Source organism: Monodelphis domestica, chromosome 1 (genome assembly GCF_027887165.1).
Source record: "Monodelphis domestica isolate mMonDom1 chromosome 1, mMonDom1.pri, whole genome shotgun sequence".
NCBI lineage: Eukaryota > Metazoa > Chordata > Mammalia > Didelphimorphia > Didelphidae > Monodelphis > Monodelphis domestica.
This window is the reverse complement of record NC_077227.1, coordinates 542,456,128-542,481,357: the sequence shown is the minus strand read 5'-3', so window position 1 is coordinate 542,481,357 and position 25,230 is coordinate 542,456,128. Positions and strand designations below refer to the sequence as shown.

Below are 25,230 nucleotides of genomic sequence, written 5' to 3'. Positions count from 1 at the left end.
GCTAAGTCTATTTTTAGATCTAATACAAAAAGGTGCTAAGTACCTATGAAGGTCAAATTAATCACTAAAAGGTCAAGCAAGCTTAGCAAGAGGTGTACTCAAAAGTTTAGTCTACTCAGGTGTGAATTAAGAATGGTCAGTCCTGTGAAAATGTCTACTGTGATTGCTAGATGTGAAAACTTAGGGGAGGTAAAATAGGAGAAAATTCTCTTTAAATGGAGGTCAAAAAAGGCCTCTGAGGGAGAATGCAGCTATGTAGCTCAATTGAAGGCTGGGCTCTCTCTCAGTGGCTGAAAAAAGATTCAGCCTTGGAAGCTGAAGTGGAGCTTCCTGAGCTAAACTGGAGGGTCCCTCTGAACACTAGAGTTTTGCTTGGAAGGATCTTGTGGTGAGTTGATTAAAGACTGGCTGATATCTCTCTTAAGGCTTAAAGCCTAGGCTGGCCTAGGCTTTTTCCTACTATTCCCTCTTACTCTGTTTCTCTCCCTTTCCTTAATTCCTTTATTCTTATTAATTAAAATCTCCATAAAACCCAGATGACTTGGGTATTTAATATTTGGGAATTTTCCCACGGCGACCACTTTATTTTTTTATTTAACTCAAGACACTGTCTTGAAACCATATTTTCGCTGTCACAGTTTATGCCAACCACTCTTTAACTGTTACACATGCTAACAGACTAACAGCGTAGGAATTTTTAACCCGTAGGAAGATTTAACCCTTAATAAATTAGGTACAGAAATAGGGAGATAAGGAAAGTTTAAATAATTCAGATAGTTAGATACAGGGAAAGGATAAACTGCCTTTAAAATATACATGTAAAATCTTATAGAGTTCTGCAAATGTGATAGCTAAAACTTTAAGTAAGTATTAGATATGTAAGGAGTTTGGAAAATTTCATGTTCGTTAAAATTCTATAAGACATTGTTATTAGAGAGTCTACAAACATTGTTGCATACTGTTTAGATATATTGTTAATCACAAAACCAGAGTTATTTCATTGTATCAAACCTTTGTATCTACACTACTTAATCCAAACAATTTTCCTGAAATCCTATCTTAGCTTAGGAATTATCCAAGATAAATTAGGTTAGCAATAAGGACATAGGGTAGGGTTGAGATTTTTTTTTTTTAATTTTGGGAGGGAAATAGAGGGGATAGCAAATAGGTAGATAGAATAGTAGAGACAATAGACAAAAGGTAAGTAGTGCTTTCAAGGCAACATGAATTGTCAAGTTGACAAATTCGCAAAAAACCTAAAGGGAATGTGTAATAGAGGAGAGCAAATTCACCATGTTGGAAGACCATCTCAAGCCAAGCAGAGGAAGGGCAGGAAAGGAGAGAGAATTCTGGAGAAGGATCAGAGGAACTGAGAAGATCCAAACAGTTGAACTCACTTCTCTTTGGGAAGCCCACCAAGGAGGCTGATCTGAGTGAACCTCTGAGCCTGGAACATTCTCCTGTGAAACCAGACCCCAGTATCCAGTGGAAGACAAATCAGAATGAATAGGTCTTTGACAGAAAGCTATTCACCACAAGATTTCCTCTCAATCCCACCAGACAGCCTTGAATTTGATATCATAACTAAAACAGCTAGGAATCATGACAATTCTCACAATTGACCCCAGAGGGTAAAGCAAGCAAAGCCTGACCCTGCAGGGCTTGGGAAGAAGGGGTTCAATTGTTATTTAGGGACTTCCTATTTCTCACATTCCCATTACCTTATACCACAAATCACTTGCCCTACCTTTCATGTGTTCCTTTAGAATAAATAACTGTTTACTAGATCAAGTGACTACTTCATAGTATCCAAGAAGGGAGACTTGGAGTTTGGGGCGGAGGGGGGGGGGGGAGGGAGGAGTTACACTTCTCTCCTCAGAGAGGGAGAAACTGCCTGTCCTGATCTTTATTTTAACCAAGTCTCTGAGGGAACAGTAATCTGTGACTCTGAAGGCAACCAGAGTGGGGTTTACCAGGGAAAAAGAGAGGAAAATTGTTCTATCCCCTCCACTTCTTGGCTCTATTCCATCTCTACCATACTCTGGTCCTGATCCAGTGGTGGGAGACTCCATTTCTCTTCCTCCATTACAAAAGTTACATAATATTTTTCATGATTACAAATCTCTTGACACCACCAAAAAAAAAAAAAAATCCACCACACACATCACTTTCACTTTAACACAGAGAGTTAATTGAGAGGCCTGATCAAAATACTGAGGTCATAGGGTGCAAGTTGTTATGTCGATAGTATTCTTCCAATAATACTATGTGATCATGAATCATGGAATATGAGTCTGAAAAATTGGCATGATAGATGTTCAAGGAATGTTTGCAAAGTATTTGATATGTTTAAGCAACATTATCAATAACATCACATTACCAATAATAATATGAATGAGAAGTGACATAAGACATCAACCATGCATATTCAAAAAATCAATTAGAGTAGCTCTGGAGACAAAAGATGGTGTCCCCCTCCAGCTTCAAGTACCAAATGAGTGCCTCTCGTTTATTAAAAGAAACCCTGAAATTATTTCTGTGAGTTGGGTAGTTTATCTTTGGAGGATTTATAGGAAAAATATAGACAAGAATTTCATGAATGAAGTGTCTATGATCTACATTGGTGAGGTATCATACAATAATTCAGTTACAATTTCAACAGTTATTAGAAGTATATATAAAACATGAGTAATATACTACATCATTGTAATATGTGTGTGTTCCACTTGAATGATGAAAAGCAATAGTTGGGATTTTTTTTATTTTTAGGTCTATAAATTTAGACATTTTCATATTTTTCACATTTTCCCAATTTTATATTCAGGACACTTTGAAATATACTCAACATCTGTCTCAGAAAATAAAGCCAGGGGGCGAACACTTACCAAAGGGATGATTTTGAAGGTATCTATACTTTTTCATTTAAAACATCAAAGCAGACAAAATTCCCTGCCTCATGAGCTCTGAGTGCAGCTGAGAATGTCACACATTTGATGAAACATATGGATTTACTCATCATTTTGTCTTCTTCTAAATCCTCAGGGGTCCTTATTTCAAAGGAAATTATTCAAGATAGGGACAAAATAAAAATCAGTATTTATACATCACAATCTATAATATAAAAGAGAGAAAATAAAACTTGGCAACATATTTTGAAATGCTGAAAAGTTTGTTTGGACAAAACTCATCACTAATAAAAAAAAAAGATTATTTAATTATTTTGTTCCCTCTTCTACTTCAGTGAGAAAAACTTAAACAACAGAAAGAATTTGAAGGAAATTTGAGATTTTGTCTGATTCAATCTCGGTAGAAATGTGAGCAAGTTGGGATTCATTAAAAGGAAATATTTTTCCAAGGTCATATTGTTAATAATAAGATATGTAGGAAAAGAATCCAAATCATCTAATATGTACTTCAGAGCTCTTGGTCCTATATCATCTCTTAGAGGAAAAGAAATGTTGATTAAATAATGATAATAAGGACAATATTTATGATACCATGTCAAGAATCAAGTCATTTTTTTATTCAAAAGAATCAAAAAGAAACCTTTTGGTTCTTTATAAAGGCCAACTTTACTTCACTATAATCTTAATTATAACTGTCAGGAAAACACATATGGAACTTTAAAGCTGGGGTAGAACTCATGAGTCATCTAGTCCAACTTACACCTGACATGAGAATGTCTCCACAAAGGAATGGTCATCCTGTCTCATTTAAAAATGTCAAGTGAGGAAAAACTCACCACTTCCTGGGGCAGTCCATTATGCTTTTGGACAGCCCAGAGGTAGAAAGCTTTTCCTTACTGTTGACCTCAGTTCTATGTCTCTATAACTTCCACCTATCATTCCTACTCCAAACTGTGTAGGGCCAAATAGCATATATCTCATACCTTTACTATGTAACAGACATTCGCATATTTGAAGACAGTTATCATTCTGATCCTATCCCCATCCCTTCCCATCCTTCTATTCTACAGGCTAAACACCCCTAGATCTTTTAAGTGATACTTGCACATGGGAAAATTCCAGCTCATTAGGTAGCTTTCAAAGCACATATTATTCAGGATACATATGCAGATAGTATGATCAGGGCAGAGATGAGCTGCTCACCCCTTTGTTAGAGAGGAGGGTAAGACCATTCCATTTCTGAGGGATCCATCTCTGTCTTCTAAATTCCCATTGCTCCTACTGCCTGTCCATTTTTGGAACCCGTGAGCTCTGATTACTAGTCATCTTTCAATGCATGCTACTCATTTCTCTAACTAAATTGTCTACCATAACCACGCAAACCCTTAAAAAAAAGGTCAACAAAGTATATTACATCTAGGAGCAGCTCAATAAATGCATATTCATCAATAACATAAGAAGTGTTAGAGTTTGAGTGAGGGATAATCACATTTCTCAGAAGACAAAAACATACAGCTGAAAAGGAACTTAAGAGAGCATTTTGTTTTTTCTCATTCCCTGGGTCAACAATAACATTATTGGCAAAACAAGGAAAGGGAAATCTTTCTCCACCATATTCTCAATAAAGCTCACAATCTCAGCTTAATAGTATTTTTTCCAACTACTTTCTTTTTCTTAGGCATCCATATCTGAAGCAGTTCAATGTAGCTAAAGTTGTATAATCATAAAATACTCAAATAATAAAAGAATTCCTAAAAAAAATCACATTTGTCAACCAACTGTTTAGCAAGATAAATTAAATCTATATCACAATGATACACAACCAATATTTCTTTCAGCTTGAGTTTTAATTCATTTATCAGACTCACTACATGAAAAACATATGACCACACAAAGTGCTGAAATAATTAAGTTGAATATTCTTTACTCAGTGCAAGATGCCTATGTTTTTAGTGCCACACTTTTGGGGGAATGCATGGGCGGGGTAACCATGAATAGATAACATGTTTGAAAGGAAGTCTACAAAAGTCAACTCTGTTATGTAATAAATATTTCTTAAGCTTCTATTATGTGCATAGTATTGTCTTCTGACTTGTGAAGTCCCTCTAATCAAGAAAATTAAGTTCTACAATACTTAGAGATAAGACCTAAAATAAGTTGAATAGCTACACATTTAAATAGCTTACACTATCAGAGTTTTTAGTGCTAGAAGACACTTCAGTGATTTCTAGTCCAACTCTCTCATCTGGTGATTAAAAATACCAAAAACAAACCAAAAAAGGGGGGGGGGGGGGAGGCTATAGGACCTAGAGAGATAAAATGACTTTCTTAGGATCACCATGCAGAACAGGGATTTAAATCCAACTCATCTTATTTCAGATCCAGGGACCTTCATTGTCAACATATATTTATTTAATATCTTAATTATTTAAGAGATTAGTGATCTACACAAAAAGGGCCAAAAATGCACAGCTGAATCCAGGGAAGATTTCCTAAAGGAAATAATACTTGAGCTAAGCCATAAAGGATGAGTAAGAAAGGGAGAATAAATGTGAGGGACAGGGAGGAGATTTATATCTTGAGCAAAGGAGCTAGCATAGGCAGAGGCAAAAATGCAGGTGACACAAATGCTCAGCAAACACGAAAAGGCAAGTGCTGAGCAGACTGCTCATGTTTGGGAGTAAAAGGAGGGACTTGGATCCCAGGCTTAAGAACTTGTACCTTATTCTGAGAGCAACTGGGAGATACTAAAGGGTTTTGTATAATTGATAAAATACCAATGGTCATGTCTCAGAGCATTTTGAATTCAAGTCTAACCTTAACAATTTTAAAGTGAAAGTCTAGGGCCAGCCAAGACATTCCAACATTCTTGACCAGAGATGGCACTAGCTGGAAGAGACTACCCTCAGCAGAGACCTATGCAGTTGAATAGTCATCTTGCCATATCCAAAGCTTGCTTGTCAGTGTCTGAGGGCTGGCAGAATATGACTATGCTCTCAATGAAGCTAACACACTCTCAGGGATACTGCTACATGCCTCTTGTCTCCCCGAATAAAGAGGTCATATTCAAAGGGATGTTAAAGATGAAAACAAAAGTGAAGCAATGAGTACTTGAGAGGACATGCAAGGTCCTACAAGCCTCTTGTTCCAGGATTTTTTTAAACCCCTACATTCTGTTTTAGAATCAAAACTAAGTATGGGTTCCAAGGTAAAAAAGCAGTTAAGGGGTCATTTGGGGTCAAGTGACTTGTCCATGGTCACACAGCTCGGTAAATGTTGAATCCGGATTTGAACTCAGGACTTTCTGTCTCTAGGTTTAGCTTTCTATATGCTGGGACATCTAGCAGCCCCTCCAGAAGATATATATATATATAGTCCAGGATTGTTTAGAACTGTAGTCTGATTTCTAGTAATGAACTCAAGGAGGTGGTAGATGGCTGTGTGCCCACAGAGAATGCTCTGCATGCCATCTTTGGCACCTCATTGCTATAAATGTTACCTCAAATTATCATGTGATAGATATCTGAGAGAACTTGCCAATTTGGATATTTCTCTTTCTGGGTTAGAAATGTTGGGATTTATTATGATGTTCAATAAATAAAAAGTATTCCTGGCAAAAAAAAAAAAGAATAGCAGATCCAGTATTTTTTAAAATAATAATAAGGAAATATTTAATAAGGAAAATAGTTCCTCAATTCACCCACTGCTGGAGGACATCATATCATGACACCATGAAAGAGATTATCTGAACAAAAGATAGGCTATGATGCAAGGATTATCCAGTGTTTTAGACTATGTGTGCATGGATGTACATATATATATGTCTATGTGCATATATATATATATATATATACATATATATATAAAGCACATATACATAAAACAGGATCACAGGGATTTAGAGTTAGAAGATCTCCTAGAGAACAGAATGGTGGAAGTGATTTGCTCAAGGTCTCAGCTAGTGGGTGACAAAAGTCAGAATTGTGACCTAAGATCTCTGAATCCAAATACAGTGTTCTCATCATTACCTTGTGGCTGCCATATAGATCATATAATCACAAGTATAAATTTTGAATGAACATTGGCGGTTCAGTTCCAAACTCTTTTGAGGTCAAAGGAAGTTAAGTTTGTCCAGGGTCCCACAGAACATAAGCATCAGAGGTAGGATTTGAACCTAGGTTTTCTAACCATATGGCTGTGTCTGTATGAAGGCATATTAAGTTTCTTCCTTTCCTGCCACTGTGAATATCTAACAGGTACCTAGAAAATAGTGGCATACATTCTAAAGTGAGGTTTATTAATGTAGAAGTAGATAAAACATCTGCCACCTCCCAGGAGTGACTATAGTGAGGTACAATACTTTTTAATTACATCTAAAACATTCTGGATGACTTCTCCTCTTTCTGGGCCAGCATCCACCAAGTGACATCCAGGGTTCTCCATCCTCTTATAGGACATTTCCACTCTGAAAAATAAAACAGGGAAAAGTGAGTAATCTGGACAAGTCTGAATAATGGCTATTTGGACCAAGAACTAGAGACCATCTGATTCTGGGCTGCATCACCACACTTTTACCATCACTCCCTAAACCAACTTCCTTCAATGATTCATTTACTGAAATAACATCAAAGATTCATAATTTAAATGGCCTTAGTGTCCTTTCCACCAATGTAGGCCATGCCTGCTATACACTTTAATACAAAAAGTTCATGAGATAACATATATGTGGATGCATATATGTACATATACATGGGCTAGATAAATTGATATACATATATGTACATATACGTATATTCATAGACAGACATATATGTGTACACACATGTGTATACATCTATCTACATGTGTGTATATAATCATACATGTATGTAAACACACACATATACCCAAAGCTTTCAGACTCATAAAGTACTGCATATGCATCCTCTCATTTCAGAGTTATTTGAGAGTTACACTGACTCTAGAAGGTAGATATTACAGGGTATTCACTGTATCTATAAGGTAACTGAGATCTCAGGTTATGTGACTTGCCAATGATCAGATAATGACTGTCAAGATTCAAAGACAGGTCTCCCTAACCTAAGGCACAGTAATGGATACAGAACACCTTGCTGTCCATTGTGACTTGTAAAGTTGAAAAATATCATCACCTGATATTACTACCATTATTATTTTCTGATAATGAACTTCTCCAAACTCAGTTTAGTAAAATAACAGATGACTTTTCAGTGGGGGTTGGTAGGGAAAGGGACATTCTTTAAGGCTCTGGAAATGGGAAGGTGCACACAACCATATAACTTTTGAGTACCCCAAATCACCTCCATACCAGAATGGAGCATTAGTCAGACTTTACTAACACCTTTACTAGAGCCAACAAACAGACCGCCTTTAATTCTTAATAACATGCTTCATGACAGGCAACAAGAGACTAAATTAAAGTTCTCACATTATTAAATAAACACATTATTATTTATCCACTAATTTGACCTCCTTATTCCAAGACAAATTTTACCAGAAGTATTAATGAAAATTCCATTCCTTCATCTCTGACTACTTGACATCCCCACTTGGCTGTCCCATAGGTACTTAAAAGTCAACCAAAACTGAATTTATTATCTTTCTTCATAAATTCAACATACTTTATAAATTTCTCATATTTGTTGAGAGTTCCATTATTTCTCTAGGCATACAAGTTTATAAGGTAGGAGTTACAAATTCCTCCATTAGATTGTGAACTTCTTGAATGGAGGGTCTACCTTTTGCCATTTTTTAATTTTTGGATACCCAGCACTTAACACAGTTTGTAGAACAGAGTAGGTGCTTAATAAATGTTCACTGATTGATCCTTGATTCTTTAAAATTATCCTCCATAAGCCATCATTGACTTCATCATAATGAATCTTACTGCTACAGTAGTTCACATTTATTCTCTTCCTCATCTCACAAACTAATTTAAACTTTCATTCAGTGTCCAGACTCTGGAACAAAATGGTGCTCTCCTACTTGATTTCCATTTGTGGTGCCTCTCTATTTCTACGCCAGGTTCTCTGTACAGCATATATCAATATTCCCAAAGTACAGGTATGACCTCATCATTTTCCTTCTTGAAAAGCTTTAATAACTTCCTATTGCCTCTAGGACAAAATATAGACTCTTTGGCTTGGTTTTTCAACTCCTTTCCAATCTGGCTCCAACCTATATTTCAAAGATTACAACACATTATTCTTTACAGTCCAATAAAACCAGGCAAATTGATATTACCTGCTTATCTCCATTTTACTATCTTCTATATTTTCACAGATTATCTCCCAAAGCTGTAAAACTCCTTCCTCGCTTCCATTTGCTGGAATCCCCAGCTCCACTCAAGACTCAAATGCTACTTCAATTATACTGATAGCCATTTCCTGAATTCTCTATTCAATCTCTGGCCTGAGTGGTTTTCCACAAGCTATTGGTCCCCATTCCCAGAACTCTTTGTTCCCCCTCCTCTGTTCCTCTTCCCAGAATTGTAGCCCAAGTATTATATTCTTCATAAAACTTTCCTTTATCCTTCCAGCTGTTTAAGCTTTCCCTCCTTAAATTACAATATATTAACTTATATTTTGAAATGTCATATTCCCCCAGTAGAATGTAATCTCCATGAAGTTAGTGACTGTTTCATTCCCTGCATCAACTGTACCTGATTAACAGTAGGAGTAGCTAGATGGTTCAGTAAATATAGGGTTTTTTATATATAATTATAGAGTCAAGAAGATATAAGTTCATATTTGACTCCAAGATACTGTGTAACCTTGGGCAAGTCATTTAATTTATCCCTGCCTCAGCTTTTCTATCTGTAAAATGGAAATAATAAAATCACTTATTCCCTGGGGTTGTTGTGAAGATCAAATAATATTGATAAAGTGCTTTTTAAATCCTGAAATGCTATAGAAATGCTATTATTATGTGTTTAATAAAGATTTCTTGAAGTGAATTGTCCTAAATGAGCTTGACTCTTGTAATAGCTGAACTTCTCACTTTATGCCCTCCCCCATCCTCTACCTTCCCATCTACCTGGCTTTTCTAACCCAGTGGTGCCACTTTATCCTGATGAGTGAATGAGTAAAGGACTGCCCAGGACTTCTGGCCTTGGAGGAAATAGTTTTCTCCCATTTCTGTTTCTTAATCTCAATCAGCTGTGCCATGAAATTAAAACATACTTTTCACGAAATAACTTATTGACTTCCAGCTCCTCTTCTTCTTTAGTTTTTTCCAGCCCACGTTCCTGGATCCGAAGTTCCCTCTCCTTGGGAGTCGTAGTTAGCAGCAAGATGATATCAGGTTTGAGCAAGTCCTTGGGCCACTGGTATATGGGGTGGTGAGCTGGAGGTAGGTAGTGGGGAAGGCCACTTATCTCAGTGGCAATTGCATAGGCAGCTGTGCTGTGCCAGTACCTGGAAGAATACAAAAAGTCATGAGTTCCCTGTTACATGAAGTACTTAAGAAGGAAAGGCTTAATGATTTTTGGTAGAGAATGGTGGAAACACGGAACATGGGGTGAAAGACTGGATAGGAAGCTTAAGTAGATGACATCTAAGGGTAACATTATCAATTATAAAAGAAGTACTCTCTAATGCACAGTAACTTGGCCTTTTTTTTTTTTTGAGACCTGGGTTCAAATTTGAGCTCTAATAATTATTGGCAAATAAACCTGGGCTATTAGACGATTAAAGAATTCAAATGAAATTAAAGTTAGAAGAGATGTTAGGGTTCCAAGTCCTCATTTTACTGATGAAGAAACTAGTCAACATAGATTTTAATATAGCGAAATTCATTCAAGTAGTAAATAACAAAACTAAGATATGCACCTGGGTCTTTCTCACCTCAATGTATCAGATGTCCAACAATAAATGTAAAGCCCTCTGTAATCATAAAGTGCTAAAACCAAAGTTATGATGACCAGAATAATATGCATAGTTCACACATTTAGAGCACTTTAAAGTTTGCAGATATTATCTTATTCTATGGTGATGGTGGTGGTGATGATGATGATGATGTATACAGCAGGTACTTAATAGGCATTTCCTGATGGAGAATCTAAGCTATCTGATACAGGTACTATTATTGCTTGACTTTAATAAACTTTTTCTTTTAACCAAGGTGACATTTTTATCACTTTAGAGAACTAAACTATCAATAAGTCAGAAGTCCAATAAAGAAGACTGAAGAGATTAATGGGTGACAAACATGGGTCCCCATTCTATCCCAAACACTTCTAGATATGGCCAGAACCATATTAAAATGTAATTGGAAAAAAAAGTTAACAAAAACAAATAAAAATATACTCAAATATAGATAATATTACATTTTAAAGCTGTTGGTAAAGCCATGAAGGTCTTTATGTAAAAATTAGTAGCCACCATTTCAGTAGAGTTTTACACCACTGATGTGGTGGGTGGGATTTTAGCAGGGACTTGAAGGCAGTCAGGAAGTAGATATAGGAATGGGGGTAGAAACAATGAAAACATCTGGAGCTGGGAGATGAAGTTTCTTGTTTGATCAAGTCAGAGTTATTGAATTACAAAGTGGATGGGTTATTGGAATGGAGGGATATAATGCATAAGAAGACTGAACAGGTGAAAGGGGAGCAAGTTACAAAGAGCTTTGAATTCCAAACAAAGGATTTTCTATTTGATCCTGTAGGTAACGGAGAGTCACTTGATTTTAAAGGTGATGCGGTCAGTCCTAGATTTTCAGATCGCTTTGGCGGCTGAATGGAGAACAGATTGAAGTGGAGATACAATAGCTCAGGAGTGAGGAAATAAGGGACTACACCAGAATGGAGGCAGTAGAAGATGAGGAAAAGGGAAATATTCAAGAGGAGGTTACACAGGTAAAAACAACAGGTCATGCCAACAGATGGGATATGGGAGGTGAAGGGTGAGACATCAAGGATGATACCTAGATTATAAGCCTGGATAAAAGAGAGGTGAGAGGTGCCGCTCAACAGAAATAGGGAAGTTTGGAAAAGGGGAGAATATGGAGGGAATGATAATTCCTATTTGGGCAGGTTGAGTTTAAGAAGTCTCTGAGACATTAAGCTCAATATATCCAGTAGGCAGTTAAAGATACAAGATGGGAAGGTCAGCAGAAAGGTTAGTCCTGGAGAAGTACATTTGAGAATCATCAGCAATGAGATGATAATTGAATCCATGGGAGCTGATGAGATCACCAAGTGAAATAATATAGAGGGAGAGGAGAAAAAGGCCCAGGACAGAGCCCTGTGGAGTACCTACAGTTGGTGGGCTGAGCCTAGATGAAGATCCTCCAGCAAAAGAGACTAAGGAGGAGCAGTCAGAAATGTAGAAATGTAGGAGAACCAGGAGAAAGCAGAGTCACAAAAACTTAGAAAGAAGAGAGTATCAAGGGGAAGAGGATGATTGTTTCAAAGGTTGTACAGGGTATAGGAAGGTTGAGATTTAGAAAGGGCTGTTATATTTGTCCATTAAAGAGAATATTAGTAATTTTGGAGACAGTCTTCTGTCTCAGACAAAGTCCCAATTTCTTCCAAAACCTCCCACAGTTTTCCTTATTCTTAGTGCCTATCCTTTGGAATTACCCCCTCCTCTACTTTATCCTAGATAAATCTTGTTTACACATAGCTGTGTGCATGCTGTCTCCCTCATTAGACTAAACACTTTTTGAGAGCAGGGGCTATATTTTCACTTTCTTTAAGTTCCATTGAACATAGCAGACACTCAATGTTAGTTGACTTTGCCAAATACAGATGGTAAAGACCTGCAGCAATAATAGTCTATGTAAACCATCTAAGTGGGAGAATCTATCTAGGGAATTGAGAACAGTGTAACAAATCCTAAACTATAGGGCTTTTAAAGAACAATGCTGCCTCATTTTTTTGTCAATCTCAGTTCCTTTTAGGAAAAGTATTTTTTATTGCTTCAGGCTTACTCTAATTTAAATATCTACCATAATAACAAATTCCATATTATTTCAGAAATATAGGTTATTAAAATGCTTAGAGAGTCCATTGTAAGCTTGGTGGAGCAATGCATATGTTAACTGGGTCTAGAGTCAAAAAGACATGATTCTAGATCCAGGCTCCACTCTCTACCAGCTATGTGTCCTTGGGTGAGTTGCTTCACCTCAGTTTCTTCATGTAAAATGGGAGTAATAATAGCATATATTTCACAGGTTTGTTGTGAGAATATTTGAATAATAATATTTGAAAAGTGCTCTGTAAACCTTATATTGTTATTTTGTATGGTGTTAAGAAAGACTTGAAATTAGGGATATGGAGTTTGAGTCTTAATTCTAATACTTGGGAACTGAAACAACAGTTCATTTCATTTTACTGTAAACCTCAGTTTCCTTTATCTGTATAATGGTAGAATAGTTCATCTACTGAGAGTGGGAAGGTAGCTCAAAGACCATTTGACCCAACTCTCTAAATACCATTTGTTACTCCTTCTCTTGCTTACACTTTTGGGTGATTGAATGGAAAGAGGTTTATAAACCTTAAACTCCTATGTATATGTGAATTGTCATTTTTATTTCATTAAAAATATTGTGCCCACAAGCAAAGGTTCATAAAAATAAAGAAGATGTATGATGTGAAGATAACTTAATACCTACCTGTCTACAATTACAGGAGCCTGGGTAGATGCTTTAGCTATTTCAGAAGCAATGATATAGTTTCCCAGAGAGTAATATGCCCGCCTGATGATTGCTGGCTCATTATCAAATATTTTTCTCCACTGGCTGATACAGGGTGGTGGTGACTTTAAGAAGACAGCATTCATTGTTTTTGCAATGGAGTGAGTCACTGTAGTTTTGCCTATATTTCATATACAAGAGAAAGAATGTCTAGATCACTGGGATCAGGCAAAGCACAAAAAACTGAAATGGGACTATGTCATTTTTCATCCTTGTATCCCCAGAGCATTCTTATGGTGCACCGAATTACTTAATGAACCCTTGCTGAATTGAAAATGAACTCAAATTCCTATAATTATTATTGCAACCTACAAATTAAGGAAGAGTCTCTTACCAGTAGCATCCAAGCCTTCAATAGCAATGACAGGGAATTTTCCCTTCTGGACATTCTTTGGGCATTTATCCACCAAATTAAGGACTTCTTGTGCTTCAGGAATTAAAGATGTACACTGTAATGACAATTTCCATTCATGAGTTTTGAAACACTCCCATCAGATATGTTTTAGATTTATGAGAATCATATTGTCTGCACCTATATAGACCATGAATACACAAGTACTGAAAATCATGCAAACAGAATTTTTCCAAGCATTCTGGAAAGCAACTGGGAACTATACAAAGAAAGGGACTAAAATGTTCATGCTCCTGAACACAGAGACTTCACTGGTAGACATTTACTCCAAAGAGATGAATGATTTAAAAAAAAAAACAAAGGTACCATATACAATAAAATATTTAGAGTAGCTTTTTTCCCAGAAGTATTGTAAACAAAATATCCATAGACTGAAAATGACTAAACTGTGGTACATGAATATTACAGTATATTGAAGTAAGAAAATAATATGATGAATAAAGATCAAGAGGGAAAGAGATATTAAATGATATTAAGCAAAGTATGCATTCTAAGAAAATAAATACTCACAATGACAACAGCAACATAAACAAAAAACAACAACTAAAAGCTAACACTGTGTGGTGCAAAAATTATAACCTTAAAGAACCATGAAAAGAACCTTCCCTGACTTCTTTGAAGAAGTGCAGTACTATGGATTTGGCACATTGCATAACACACCAGACTTTTTCAATATATTATTTTACCTTGTTGACCTTTTGTCATTTTTATTACTTATTATAAGAGATAGCTTTCTAGGAGAGGGAGGGGAAAATGCTATGTTGGGAAACAGGTAAAGTAAAAAACAAAAGATATTAGTAAAATCTATTTTACAAGAGTCATATAAATGTGGAAAGGAAAACTGAAGCAAGTTTTGGACTTTCTGCCACTCAGGTGGAACAAACAGCAGTTGAAATGTTAGAGAGAAGATATTGACAAGAATGACAGTTGGTGGGGGGAGGAACTTCTGGGAGTGACAGTTGGGCTTGAGGAATTTTTTTCCTTGCCCTCTGACTGGAAGGAGGGCTCTCTCCCTGTTGTTAAAATTAATTGTGGTTGGACTGAAATATATTAATTAGGTGGTCGCCAGGGATTTTAATTTCTAAATTCCAAAATAAATTACTAAGTAAATGGAATTTATAGTAGTTTATTTACAATAGAAGGAAGATATTAAGGAATGAGAGAGAGAGTGAAAAAAACTCTGGGTTCTTCTGATACCAGTTAGAATTTAAGCCCCAGCGAGGGGAAGAGAGTCTCAAGAAGGTGGGCCTTTCCTGGAGGCTTCACTCCTCCAGATGGGTGGGGTCACTAAGTCAGCTTTACACTCACCAACAGAGACAATCTTAAAGAAGTCTGGGTATCTGCCCTCTGGTCTCTCCTCTGAGTCAGTGCCCAAATCTCCCAAGTCTGTCTTCCCTTCAACTCTGAGTGACTGATCTTTCACTCCAAGCCTGGATGACTGACTGTCCTCTTCAGTCTTTTCCCCCTCTATTTAAAGACCTTTTTCTCCTGTGTAACCTCCTCTAAATTTTCTCGTTACAAATCACAGCATATGCTTTTCTTCAGGACTGCCCATTCTTTAGTTCTCACGTTCTTTGGTTAGATTTTCTCCAGGACTGCCCACTCTTTAGTTCTCACCTTCTCTGGTTAGATTACATCTTTTTGGGTTACTTAACACCTCTTTTGGTAAGTTCACCTTTTGTAGTTACTTAACACCTTTTTGTAGTTAAAATCTGAAAATAGATTGTAACTTACAATTCTATCTTCACTATAAAGGAAGAGCTAAGTACCTTCATTGTTACAATTAGGAGATTACAATTTTATCTTCAAAATAAAGAGTTAAGTATTTTCATTGTTACAATCAGGAGATAGCTAAATCCAATCTTCACACTGTCTTTGGATAGAAGTACCTCTATTCCTGGATATTCCCCAACTATGTGCTCTACCTGGATTCCTGTAATCATTCCATTAAACAAAAGGATTTAAGGGGGCAGTTTTTACTGTACAGCTGGTCTTTAGGGGCATCAGCCTGAAGAGATAGGCCCAACCAGATCTGCAGGTCAGAACCTTTTCTTCCTCTTGCTATCTACTGCTAAGACTTTGAACTTAAGAAAGCTAACATAGATTAGCATAGGCAGGAATAAAAGAAACCCTCCACCAGCCTGGCCTCAGCTCAAAAGCTGAGAGAGACTCAAACCCAATCTAGGGAAATCCTGATTCCCTCTTCCCTGATACCTCCCCAATCCAAACTTGTTATTAAATTAATCTTTATTTAAATAATCACAGTCAGATAAGAGGACCATCATTTCAGGAGGACATAGAGGAAGCTGAACTTAAGGACAGTCATTCAACCATAAACAGTCCTCATTGGACCCCTGCTGGGCGACCTTGGTCTGGGGGGAGGCTTGTTCCTCAGGAGGTTCCCTGCTTACCTGCCCTGGGGTATCTTCAACATCAATCAATAGAGAAGATGTTCCCTCAGGCTATCATAGGTTCCCATTTCTGAGAACCACATTTTTCAAAGATAGCCTCTTGGCAGGGGGCATCTCCCTCCTTTTACCTCACTGGCAGTCATATTCCCTCTGTCCCTTCAACTACTCCATTCCCTGCTCAAAACCTTCTGTATCCCCTGTATTATCCTCTGATACCTCTTCAATATTCTCTACAATCCCTTTAAATATTACATAAACTAACTAACACTTTAAACACATTAATACTTAAGGGATCCATACTTTATGCCATGTTTCCTATGTATGTACAGTATAAATATGTGTTAGTAGTTTTGGAGAGCTGTTATGGTCAAATAAGTTCATCACTCAGAGGAAAGCTTTCCTGTAATGAGTCTTTCAATTGTCTAAGCATTCTCAGATAGCACAGTCTGCTCATTGGCAAAAACACCAGTCTTCTCTCAGGCTGCCTCATAAGAAAATCTCCCTTTGGGTATCAGTTTCCTATCCCTATTGACATGGCTTCTCGCCATTTAGGATCTAGAGATAAAAGGAATCTCAGAGCCAATATAGCCAAGTCAACCCCCTTCAAATGAATGATAGGAAACCTGAGGCCCAGAATGGTTCATTGTTTTGACCAAGGTCCCATGGGGAGGTAGGATTTGAACTCAAGGCCTGGACCTCCAAGTTCAATCTTCTTAAGGATATTGCTGAGTCATTTCGGTTGTGTCCAACTCTTTTCTGACTCCATTTTCTTGGCAAGGATACTGGTGAGATTTGTCATTTTCTTCTTCAGCTCATTTTATAGATGAGGAAACTGAGGCACACAGGTTAAGTGATTTTCCCAGGGTCACAAAGCTAGCAAGTGTCCGAAGCCAGATTTGAACTTAGGAAGAAGACTCTTCCTGACTCCTGACCCATCACTCTATCTACTCCACAACCTAGCTGCTTAAGGTAGTAGTAAGCAATCACTTAACGTGAACTATCTCAATAGAGTGTCCAACCTTTATGAACCTTCTCTCAGGTTCATTTTTAATCCTCTGCATCTTATTTATTGAGAAGCAACTGCTCTTGACTAAAACCAAGAGTTTTATTCTCTGTGGAATTCAAGTCCCATTTCTTTTTTTAAATTTTTATTTAATTAGATGATTTAGAATATTTTTCCAAGGTTACAAGACTCATGTTCTTTCTCTCCCCTCCCCCCAACCCCTTCCTGCATCTGACACGAAATTCCACTGGGTTTAACATGTGTCACGGATCAAGACCCATTTCCATATTATTAATTTTTGCACTAGAGTGATCTTTTAGAGTCTACTTTCCCAGTCATAGCCCCATCAACCCATGTGATCAAGCAGTTGTTTTTCGTCTGTGTTTCTTTTCCCACAGTTCTTCCTCTGGATAAGTTCCTCAGAATTGTCCTGGATCATTACATTGCTGCTAGTAGAGAAGTCTATTACATTCGATTGTGCTATAATGTATCCGTCTCTGTATACAATGTTCTCCTGGTTCTGCTTCTCTCACTCTGCATCAATGCCTGGAAGTCATTCCAGTTCACATGGAATTCCTCCAGTTCATTATTCCTTTGTCACAATTTGTTCAGCCATTCCCCAACTGGAAGGCATCCCCTCATTTTCCAATTTTTTGCCACCACAAACAACACAGCTATTAATATTCTTGTACAAGTCTTTTTCCTTATTTTCTCTTTGGGGCATAAACCCAGCAGTGTCACACGGCCACATTCAACCAAGTCCATGATCTAAGTTGTGATGATCCCTTTTAGTAACCCTAGTTTGTCCACACTGCTGCCCAGCATAGATCTACTCTCATACTTACTTCTTCCTGATTCAAATCTGGACCCTTTTGTGTTCCTCCCATCCAGTTTTATTCTTCTCCCAAAAGAGATATGTCCTGCATGTATCAATAAGGAACATGTTTCATTATTTTGTTTCAGTTTCCTTCTGAGCCTCACTCTCTAAGGCAGAGGTTCTTTAACTTTTTGTCATGGAACCCTTTGGCAGTCTTTGAAACCAACTCTTTTTCAGAATAATGTTTCTAAATGATTGAAGAGTATGCTAAATTTTAGTTAGCAGTTAGTGCATATAAGGATGTGATTTTTTTCTTATCCAAATTCATTGACCTACTGAAATCTATCACAGAGCCAAGGTTAGAAATCCTTCCTTATAAGAAGGCTTTCCAGCACTTGATGATTCAAAATATAAGGGGCAGAAACTGATTGATTGTATTCTCCTCACATAACATTTAATTTATATTCCCCTCGCATAATAAAGACAGTAAAAGAGCCTCTCTAAAGAGAAATATCTCAAAGGTAGCATGATACTACATTTGTCCTCTAAAGATTGATAAAGCATTTTACATATATATATCCTTATTTGATCCTCTCGACTTCTATGTAAGGTGACTACCACAGGTATTATTATGTCCACCATAAAGATAAGAAAGTTGAGTTTCAGCAAGGCTGTCACACAATTAGCATACATCAGACAAATAATGAGTCAGGTGTAAACATCTAACAAAGGTCTCTCAATTCCAAATGTTACGTTTTTTCTACTATGCCATAAATTGAGGGGAGATCAAGGAAACTAAGCTTCAACTTCCTCATTTGTAAAAAGTGATAACTTTTTAATATATCTTTGGCAAACCTTTAGATATCATAGAAATGTGAATGGCTATTAACAATACCATAAAAATAACTCTAAAATTGGCATCTTGCATGCTGGTGATTTTGCAAAAACTGAAGTTAGGAGAGCTAACTTCTAGTCCTGTCTGTGCCACTAGTTGCTGTGTCACCTTGTTCAACTTTCTTCATTTCTCTGAGGATCAGTTTTCTCCTCTGTAAAAATGAATGACTTAAATAGGCATTTCAAGTAAATATGGTGATTTTGTTGCTATGATGTTATACATTTTTAAGAACTATATTATATGATAAAAAGGAAGGTTTAGAAAAAACTTAGAAAGACATATATGATTTTATGCAAGGTAAAGTGAGCAGAACCAGAAGAATATTGTACAGAGTAATAGCAATATTGTATAATGATCAACTGTGAATGATTTAGCTACTCTCATAACACAATGATTCAAGAAAATTCCAAAAGACTCAATGAAAAATGCTATCCACCATCATAGAAAGAACTGGCGAAGTCTCAGTATTGATCAAAGTATTTTTTTTTAATTTGGTGCAATTTCTTATTTTAAATTTTAATAAAAAACTTCCATGTGAGTTTTCTGAAATTATATAATTCAAATTGTCTCCCTCCTTTCTTCCCTCCCCACTCCAAGAGTTCGCAAGCAATTCAATCTGGGTTATACATGTATTATCAAGAAAAACGTGTTTCTATATTAATTTTTGTAAGTGAATAATTTTATAAAACCAAAATCCTAAAAATATATATCCAAATAAACAAAAAATAAATCAAATGCTTCCATCTTTGACTCCAACAGTTCTTTCTCTAGAAATGGATAGCATTCTTTGTCATAAGTTCCTCAGAATTGTCCTGGATCATTCTATTACTGTTAGTAGCAAAGCCTATCACATTTGATGGTTCCACAATATTGCTATTACTGTGTACAATGTTTTCCTAGTTCTGCTTATTTCACTCGGCATTATTTCATGTAAGTCTTTCCACCTCTTTCTGAAATCATCCTGTTCATTATTCCTTATAGCAAAACAGATTTCCTTCACTGTCATATACCACAATTTGTGTAGCCTTTCTCTAATTGCGGGACATCTCTTTAGTTTCCAACTCTTTGCCACCACAAAGAGAGTAGCTATAAATATTTTCGTACAAACAAATCCTTTTCCATTTTTTTATGTCTTTGGGATAAAGAGATAATAGTGGTATTACTGGATCAAAGGGTATGCATTGTGTATGGCCTTTTTGGTATAATTCCAAATTGCCCTCCAGAATGGTTGGATACATTCACAACTCCACCAGCAATGCATTAATATCTCAAATTTGTCACATCCCCCCAACATTTATTATTTTCCTTTCCTGTCATAGTGGCCAATATGATAGGTGTGAGGTGGTACCTCAGAGTTCTTTTCATTTGTATTTCTCTAATCAAGAGTGATTTCGAACATTTTTTCATATGATTATTGGTAGCTTTGATCTCTTCATCTAAAAATTGCCTACTTATATCCTTCAACCCTGTATCAAATAGGGAATGACGGATTCTTATGAATTTCAAAGCATCATTTTCACCACCTTATTTTCTTCAAGTTTATTTTAATGATATATGTCTAATTCCACAACATGATGAATATTGAAATATGTATTAAAAGGCAGCACGTGTATAACCTATATTAAATTGCTTATTGTATCAGTGAAGGAGAAGGAAGGGAGAAATATGGAACTCAAAATGTGAGAGAAAGAATTAACATTTTCTTGTAAATGTAATTAGAAAAAATACTATTGAAAGAAAATAGAAAATATATATCACAGAAGATAACTTCATTCACAATTTTCATTTTTCTTAGTAGGTCAAAATGTTCTTATTTGTTAATGGTGACTATTATGTTCATAACAAAATTTTTAATGAAAGGGATAACAAGATTTTTTCTGACTATAATAAAGGAGTTTTTATATTGTAAACTAGGACTTTTGAAAATATTCTTAATGAAGCCTTAAGGTTATAACATTGTAGCACAACACACATTTGGAGTTCCAGTCTGTCTGAATTATTATTATCAAGATGTCTCTACTCTATAGTCATATCATATCCATGCCTCAAGAAGAAGAACAATCAAACTGGGTACTGGAAGTCATACTTGTAATTCTGGTTATTGAAAACTTTAGAAAAAAGTTTTTTTTTTTTTCTGTAATGAATTAAAACCGCCTGGACCGAGTGCTGTTTTCACCCTTGTAAAAAGAAATACCTCAGTTCTATGAGATTACTCTTGGATAAAGTCTCCCCTTCCCTGTTTTTTTATTTTCTCTTTCCTAACCTCTTAGGATTGTTTAGGTTCATTTTTGAGTAAGTACTATGGCTTTTATTTCTAGCAATTATTATGAAACAAAACCAGACAAACATTTTTTTAAAAAAGACTTTAGGTCTTAACAGTTGTGGATGAGAGAGTAACAGACTGAATTGCAAGGACTTGGTTTGAAGGAAAACTCCTCATGCAGGAAGAGAATGGAATTTTGCTGTCAATGGGGAATAGGGCTAGAACCTCTAGCCAAGAAAAGCAGATCAGCAATTGGAAAGGGTGTTCTCTTTTTTGTGCTGGAATAGAAAGGAACATCTTGCTGAGTTCAACCTATTGTGATCCCTCATCTATCTGAAAAAATCAGATTAGCCATCCTTCCTCAGTAGAGGTAGATACAGACTTATTCCTAGACTATCCACCCAAGAAGATTTTCAATTGATCTCTTTAAAAACTATATATCCCTCTATATCCCAAAAGAACAACAGCCTGACTTCACAATCTCATGAGGGACTCAGGTCTCCAGACCTGAGCCCTCAACCCCTGAGGGGAATTTAGGTTAAAATAGAAATTAGGGATTTCCTAATTTTCCCTCTATCCTAAACCAAACATTTCTAAATACCAAAAAGAATAAATAGATCTTTTTAATCCATAAGAAACTGAACATCTTATTCATCTAATATACTAAGGATAATATCTATCAATGGAAAAAGCCAGAAACTAGAGACTGAAGGGGATTTCCTCCTTACCTTTCAGCTCTGGACCTTGATCAAATCTCTCCCCTTCCCTTGTGTAGTTCTGCCTAAGGATGATTCTAAGTAGTGTTTCTTTTTATCTGTCCCCTCTCTCTCTTAGGCCTTTCAAGCTTTAGTTCCTGACACCCTCCTGACACTGTGCTACTGTGGGTAGCACAGTGGATAGCATGCAAGGCCTAGAGTCAGGAAGAGTTATCTTTTTGAGTTCAAACTTGGCCTTGGACACTTAGTAACTGTGTGACCCTATGCAAGTCACTTACCCATGTTTGCCTCAGTTTCCTCATGGCAAACCACTCCAGAAAACCCCAATATGGGGACAGCTGGGTAGTTCAATGAGAGCCAGACCTAGAGATGGGAGGTTGTAGGTTTAGATCTGGCCTCAGACACTTCTCAGCTGTGTGACCCTGGGCAAGTCACTTAACCCTCACTGCCTAGCCCTTACTATTCTTCTGCCTTGGAACCAATACACAGTATTGATTCCAAGATGGAAGGTAAGAGTTTTAGAAAAAATATAATATAATACCAAGTGCATTGATTTTCCAGAAAGATCCTTCAAGAAGAAAGTGCTTACATTGAATTTACTATCCCTAAATTAGGCAAAAAAAAAAACAAAACTATGGCTAGGATGGGCATTTCCTTCATTGTTCTCTAGACTTATTCTTCAACTTGAAACAGCTCTCTCTCTTTAGTGAAAAGAACCACATTCCTCCTAAACTGAGCATCTTTACTTTCCTCTTGAAGAATCTTTCTGGAATGTTGATGAATTTGGTGTTACATTCAGTTCAGTCATTTTTTTGGTCAAGTTTGACTCTCACCCTATTTGGGTTGTTTTTGTTTTCTTTTTTTTTTTGGCAAATCATTAAAACTTCTAAGAAAAAAATATTTTTTTTCTTTACATCTAAAACATTCCCTGTTCCTTATGTGTAAAATGAGAGGATTTTTCTAGTGGTCCCCCACTTTCTTTTTTTTAAACCCTTGCTTTCCATCTTAGAATCAATTAAGTATTGTTTCCAAGGCAGAAGAGTGGCAAGAGTTAAGCAGTGGGGGGTTAAGGGACTTGCTCAGGGTCACACAGCCAGTAAGTGTCTGAGGATACATTTGAACCCAAGACCTCCTATCTCTGAGTCTGGCTCTCAATCCTCTGAGCCATCTAGCACCGCTAGTCCCCTCTGATTCTAAATTTATGATCCTATGATGCCTTGAGCTATATGTTTGTTTGTTTTCATTTAGAACATTGAGAGGAGTCTCAAAGAGTCCTTACCTCCTTAAAAACCTTTCTGACTTCTTCAAGACTGGGAAACACCACAGAGAGGGGTAGGTCTGGGACAGCAGGGTGAAGCTGGGGCTCCTTAGTGGGCACCACTCGTGCTTTACCCACCGGCTTCAGCCCTCCATCTCCTGCTCCTCCTAGCAGCTCCCACTGCCTCTGCCACAGCTGGCCACTGAGGTCAGCCTCGAACACGCCCAGATGTGGGCGCGGGGCCTCACAGGCAACCAGCAGCCCCTGCAAGGCGCGCTCGGTCTCCAAGCAGTCTCTGGGATCCCACAGTACGAAACCCTTCTCCGTGCTCCCCGGCGGGCTGCCCGGAGAGTAGGAGAGCAAGCGCCGCAGCTGGCACTGCTGGAAAGGAACCTGGCTAAGTTGTTTTATCAGGTGCTGGTGCTGGCGCGCAGCCCGAATCCGGGCCCCGTAGCCCGAGCCTGGGGCCACAGGTACGAACACGGAGTAGCTGCGCCCCGGCGCGAGGAGGAACGTCTCTAGCCGGGGATCGCTGGGGGCCAAGGCGCCACGGTCCGTTTTGTCACAGCAGAGGGCGAAATGAGCCAGCCCAGAATCTGGCAGCTCCAAGACGAAGCGGCGATCCTGGCCCAGGTCGGGCGTGTGCATATCCGTGGACTGGAGGCAGGAAATTGGCACCTGCGACGGCCGCATCTTCTCCAAAAACCTGAGGATGAAGTCGCCTAGACGAGGGACGAAGGCCATATCTAGGGGTTGCAGGCCCCGCCCCGGACGGGTGAGATGGGAGTGGGAAAGAGGAAACCGACCCAGAAACGAAACCTACCGATAGGATTGGGGTTCGGGTGAAGCGAGGCCCCGCTGTCCGCCAGGCTCGCGGAGAAACGAAAGCTCAGAGGTGGGCGGGGGCTGAGCACTGCGGGGCCGCGCGGCCAGCGCCAGAGAAAGTCCAGGGCTGCAGAAGCCACAGGCGCCCTCCCCTTAGAAGCGAGCTGGGGGAAAGGAAAGGGCCGCCGGGACGGTTTAGTATTCCTAGTTTGGGTGCTGAGAACAATGAAACTCTAGCACCTAGGCCTAGCTGGGTGGTTGGGAAGCCTGGGGTGGGAGGGGCTGGAGGAGACTGTAGCTTCCATCTATCCCCCTGGGGTGTCGCTTTGAGCCGCTAGGCCCTAAGGTGAGATTTCTGGGCCTGACTGATGAGAGGCCTCTGATTTGGGGCAGGAAAGGATATTGTATCAGAGCTAGTTAAGGATTCAGGCCCCATGACTGTCAAGGCAGCTTTTCCTTACACTATTATCAGATGGATTCCGGTCACAAAAAGTGAGTTCGCATACTATGCTCTGCCAGTAACTTTGGACAAATGACTTAATTTCTCTGGGTCTCAGTTTCCTCGTGTCACCAGCATGAGGAGGTGGACTACATGACCTCTAAAATTTATTTCTGCTACAAGCCTATGATTCTCGAAATTTCATACGACTAGGTCTCAGTTTCCTCAGCTGTAAAACAAGGGACTTTAAAGTTGATGACCTCTAAGTTCCCTTCAAGGCCCTAATAAGAGGGATGATTGATGAAGTTGTTCTACCCCAACTCCACTCCAATAATTAGAGTGTATCATCTATGAGGTTTTGGACTCTCTTACTTAAGGCATTATTTATGTTACAGTGGAAAGATACTCCACGTGTGGTCAGAAAGCAGAATCAGGCCTTGGTCACTGTTTGCCTCTTGGCAAATTATTCAAGGTGACTGACCTTCAGTTTTCTCATCTAGAAAATGGGGATGATACCTGAACAACCAGCCTCTGGGTAGTATGAGAAAAGTTCTTTGTAAACTATAAAATAA

General features: G+C 37.9%; 2 protein-coding genes across 2 annotated transcripts in view; one reads left to right on the top strand and one right to left on the bottom strand.

Moving 5' to 3' along the window:
* Positions 1-3,501: 3,501 nt before the first annotated feature.
* CMPK2 (cytidine/uridine monophosphate kinase 2) lies at positions 3,502-24,138 on the bottom strand. The gene is made up of 5 exons (XM_007476173.3): positions 23,416-24,138; positions 13,954-14,068; positions 13,539-13,740; positions 10,106-10,339; positions 3,502-7,371 (listed from the first exon to the last, which is right to left on the bottom strand). Exons 1-5 carry the CDS (start codon positions 24,136-24,138, stop codon positions 7,248-7,250), a joined length of 1,398 nt encoding a protein of 465 aa, XP_007476235.1. The 3' UTR covers positions 3,502-7,247.
* The window catches only part of RSAD2 (radical S-adenosyl methionine domain containing 2), a 32,594-nt gene continuing 31,201 nt past the window's right edge, over positions 23,838-25,230 (top strand). The window contains exon 1 of the mRNA XM_056813350.1: positions 23,838-24,169. The gene's annotated coding sequence lies outside the window, so the exon portion shown is untranslated. The remainder of the gene's footprint in view (positions 24,170-25,230) is intronic.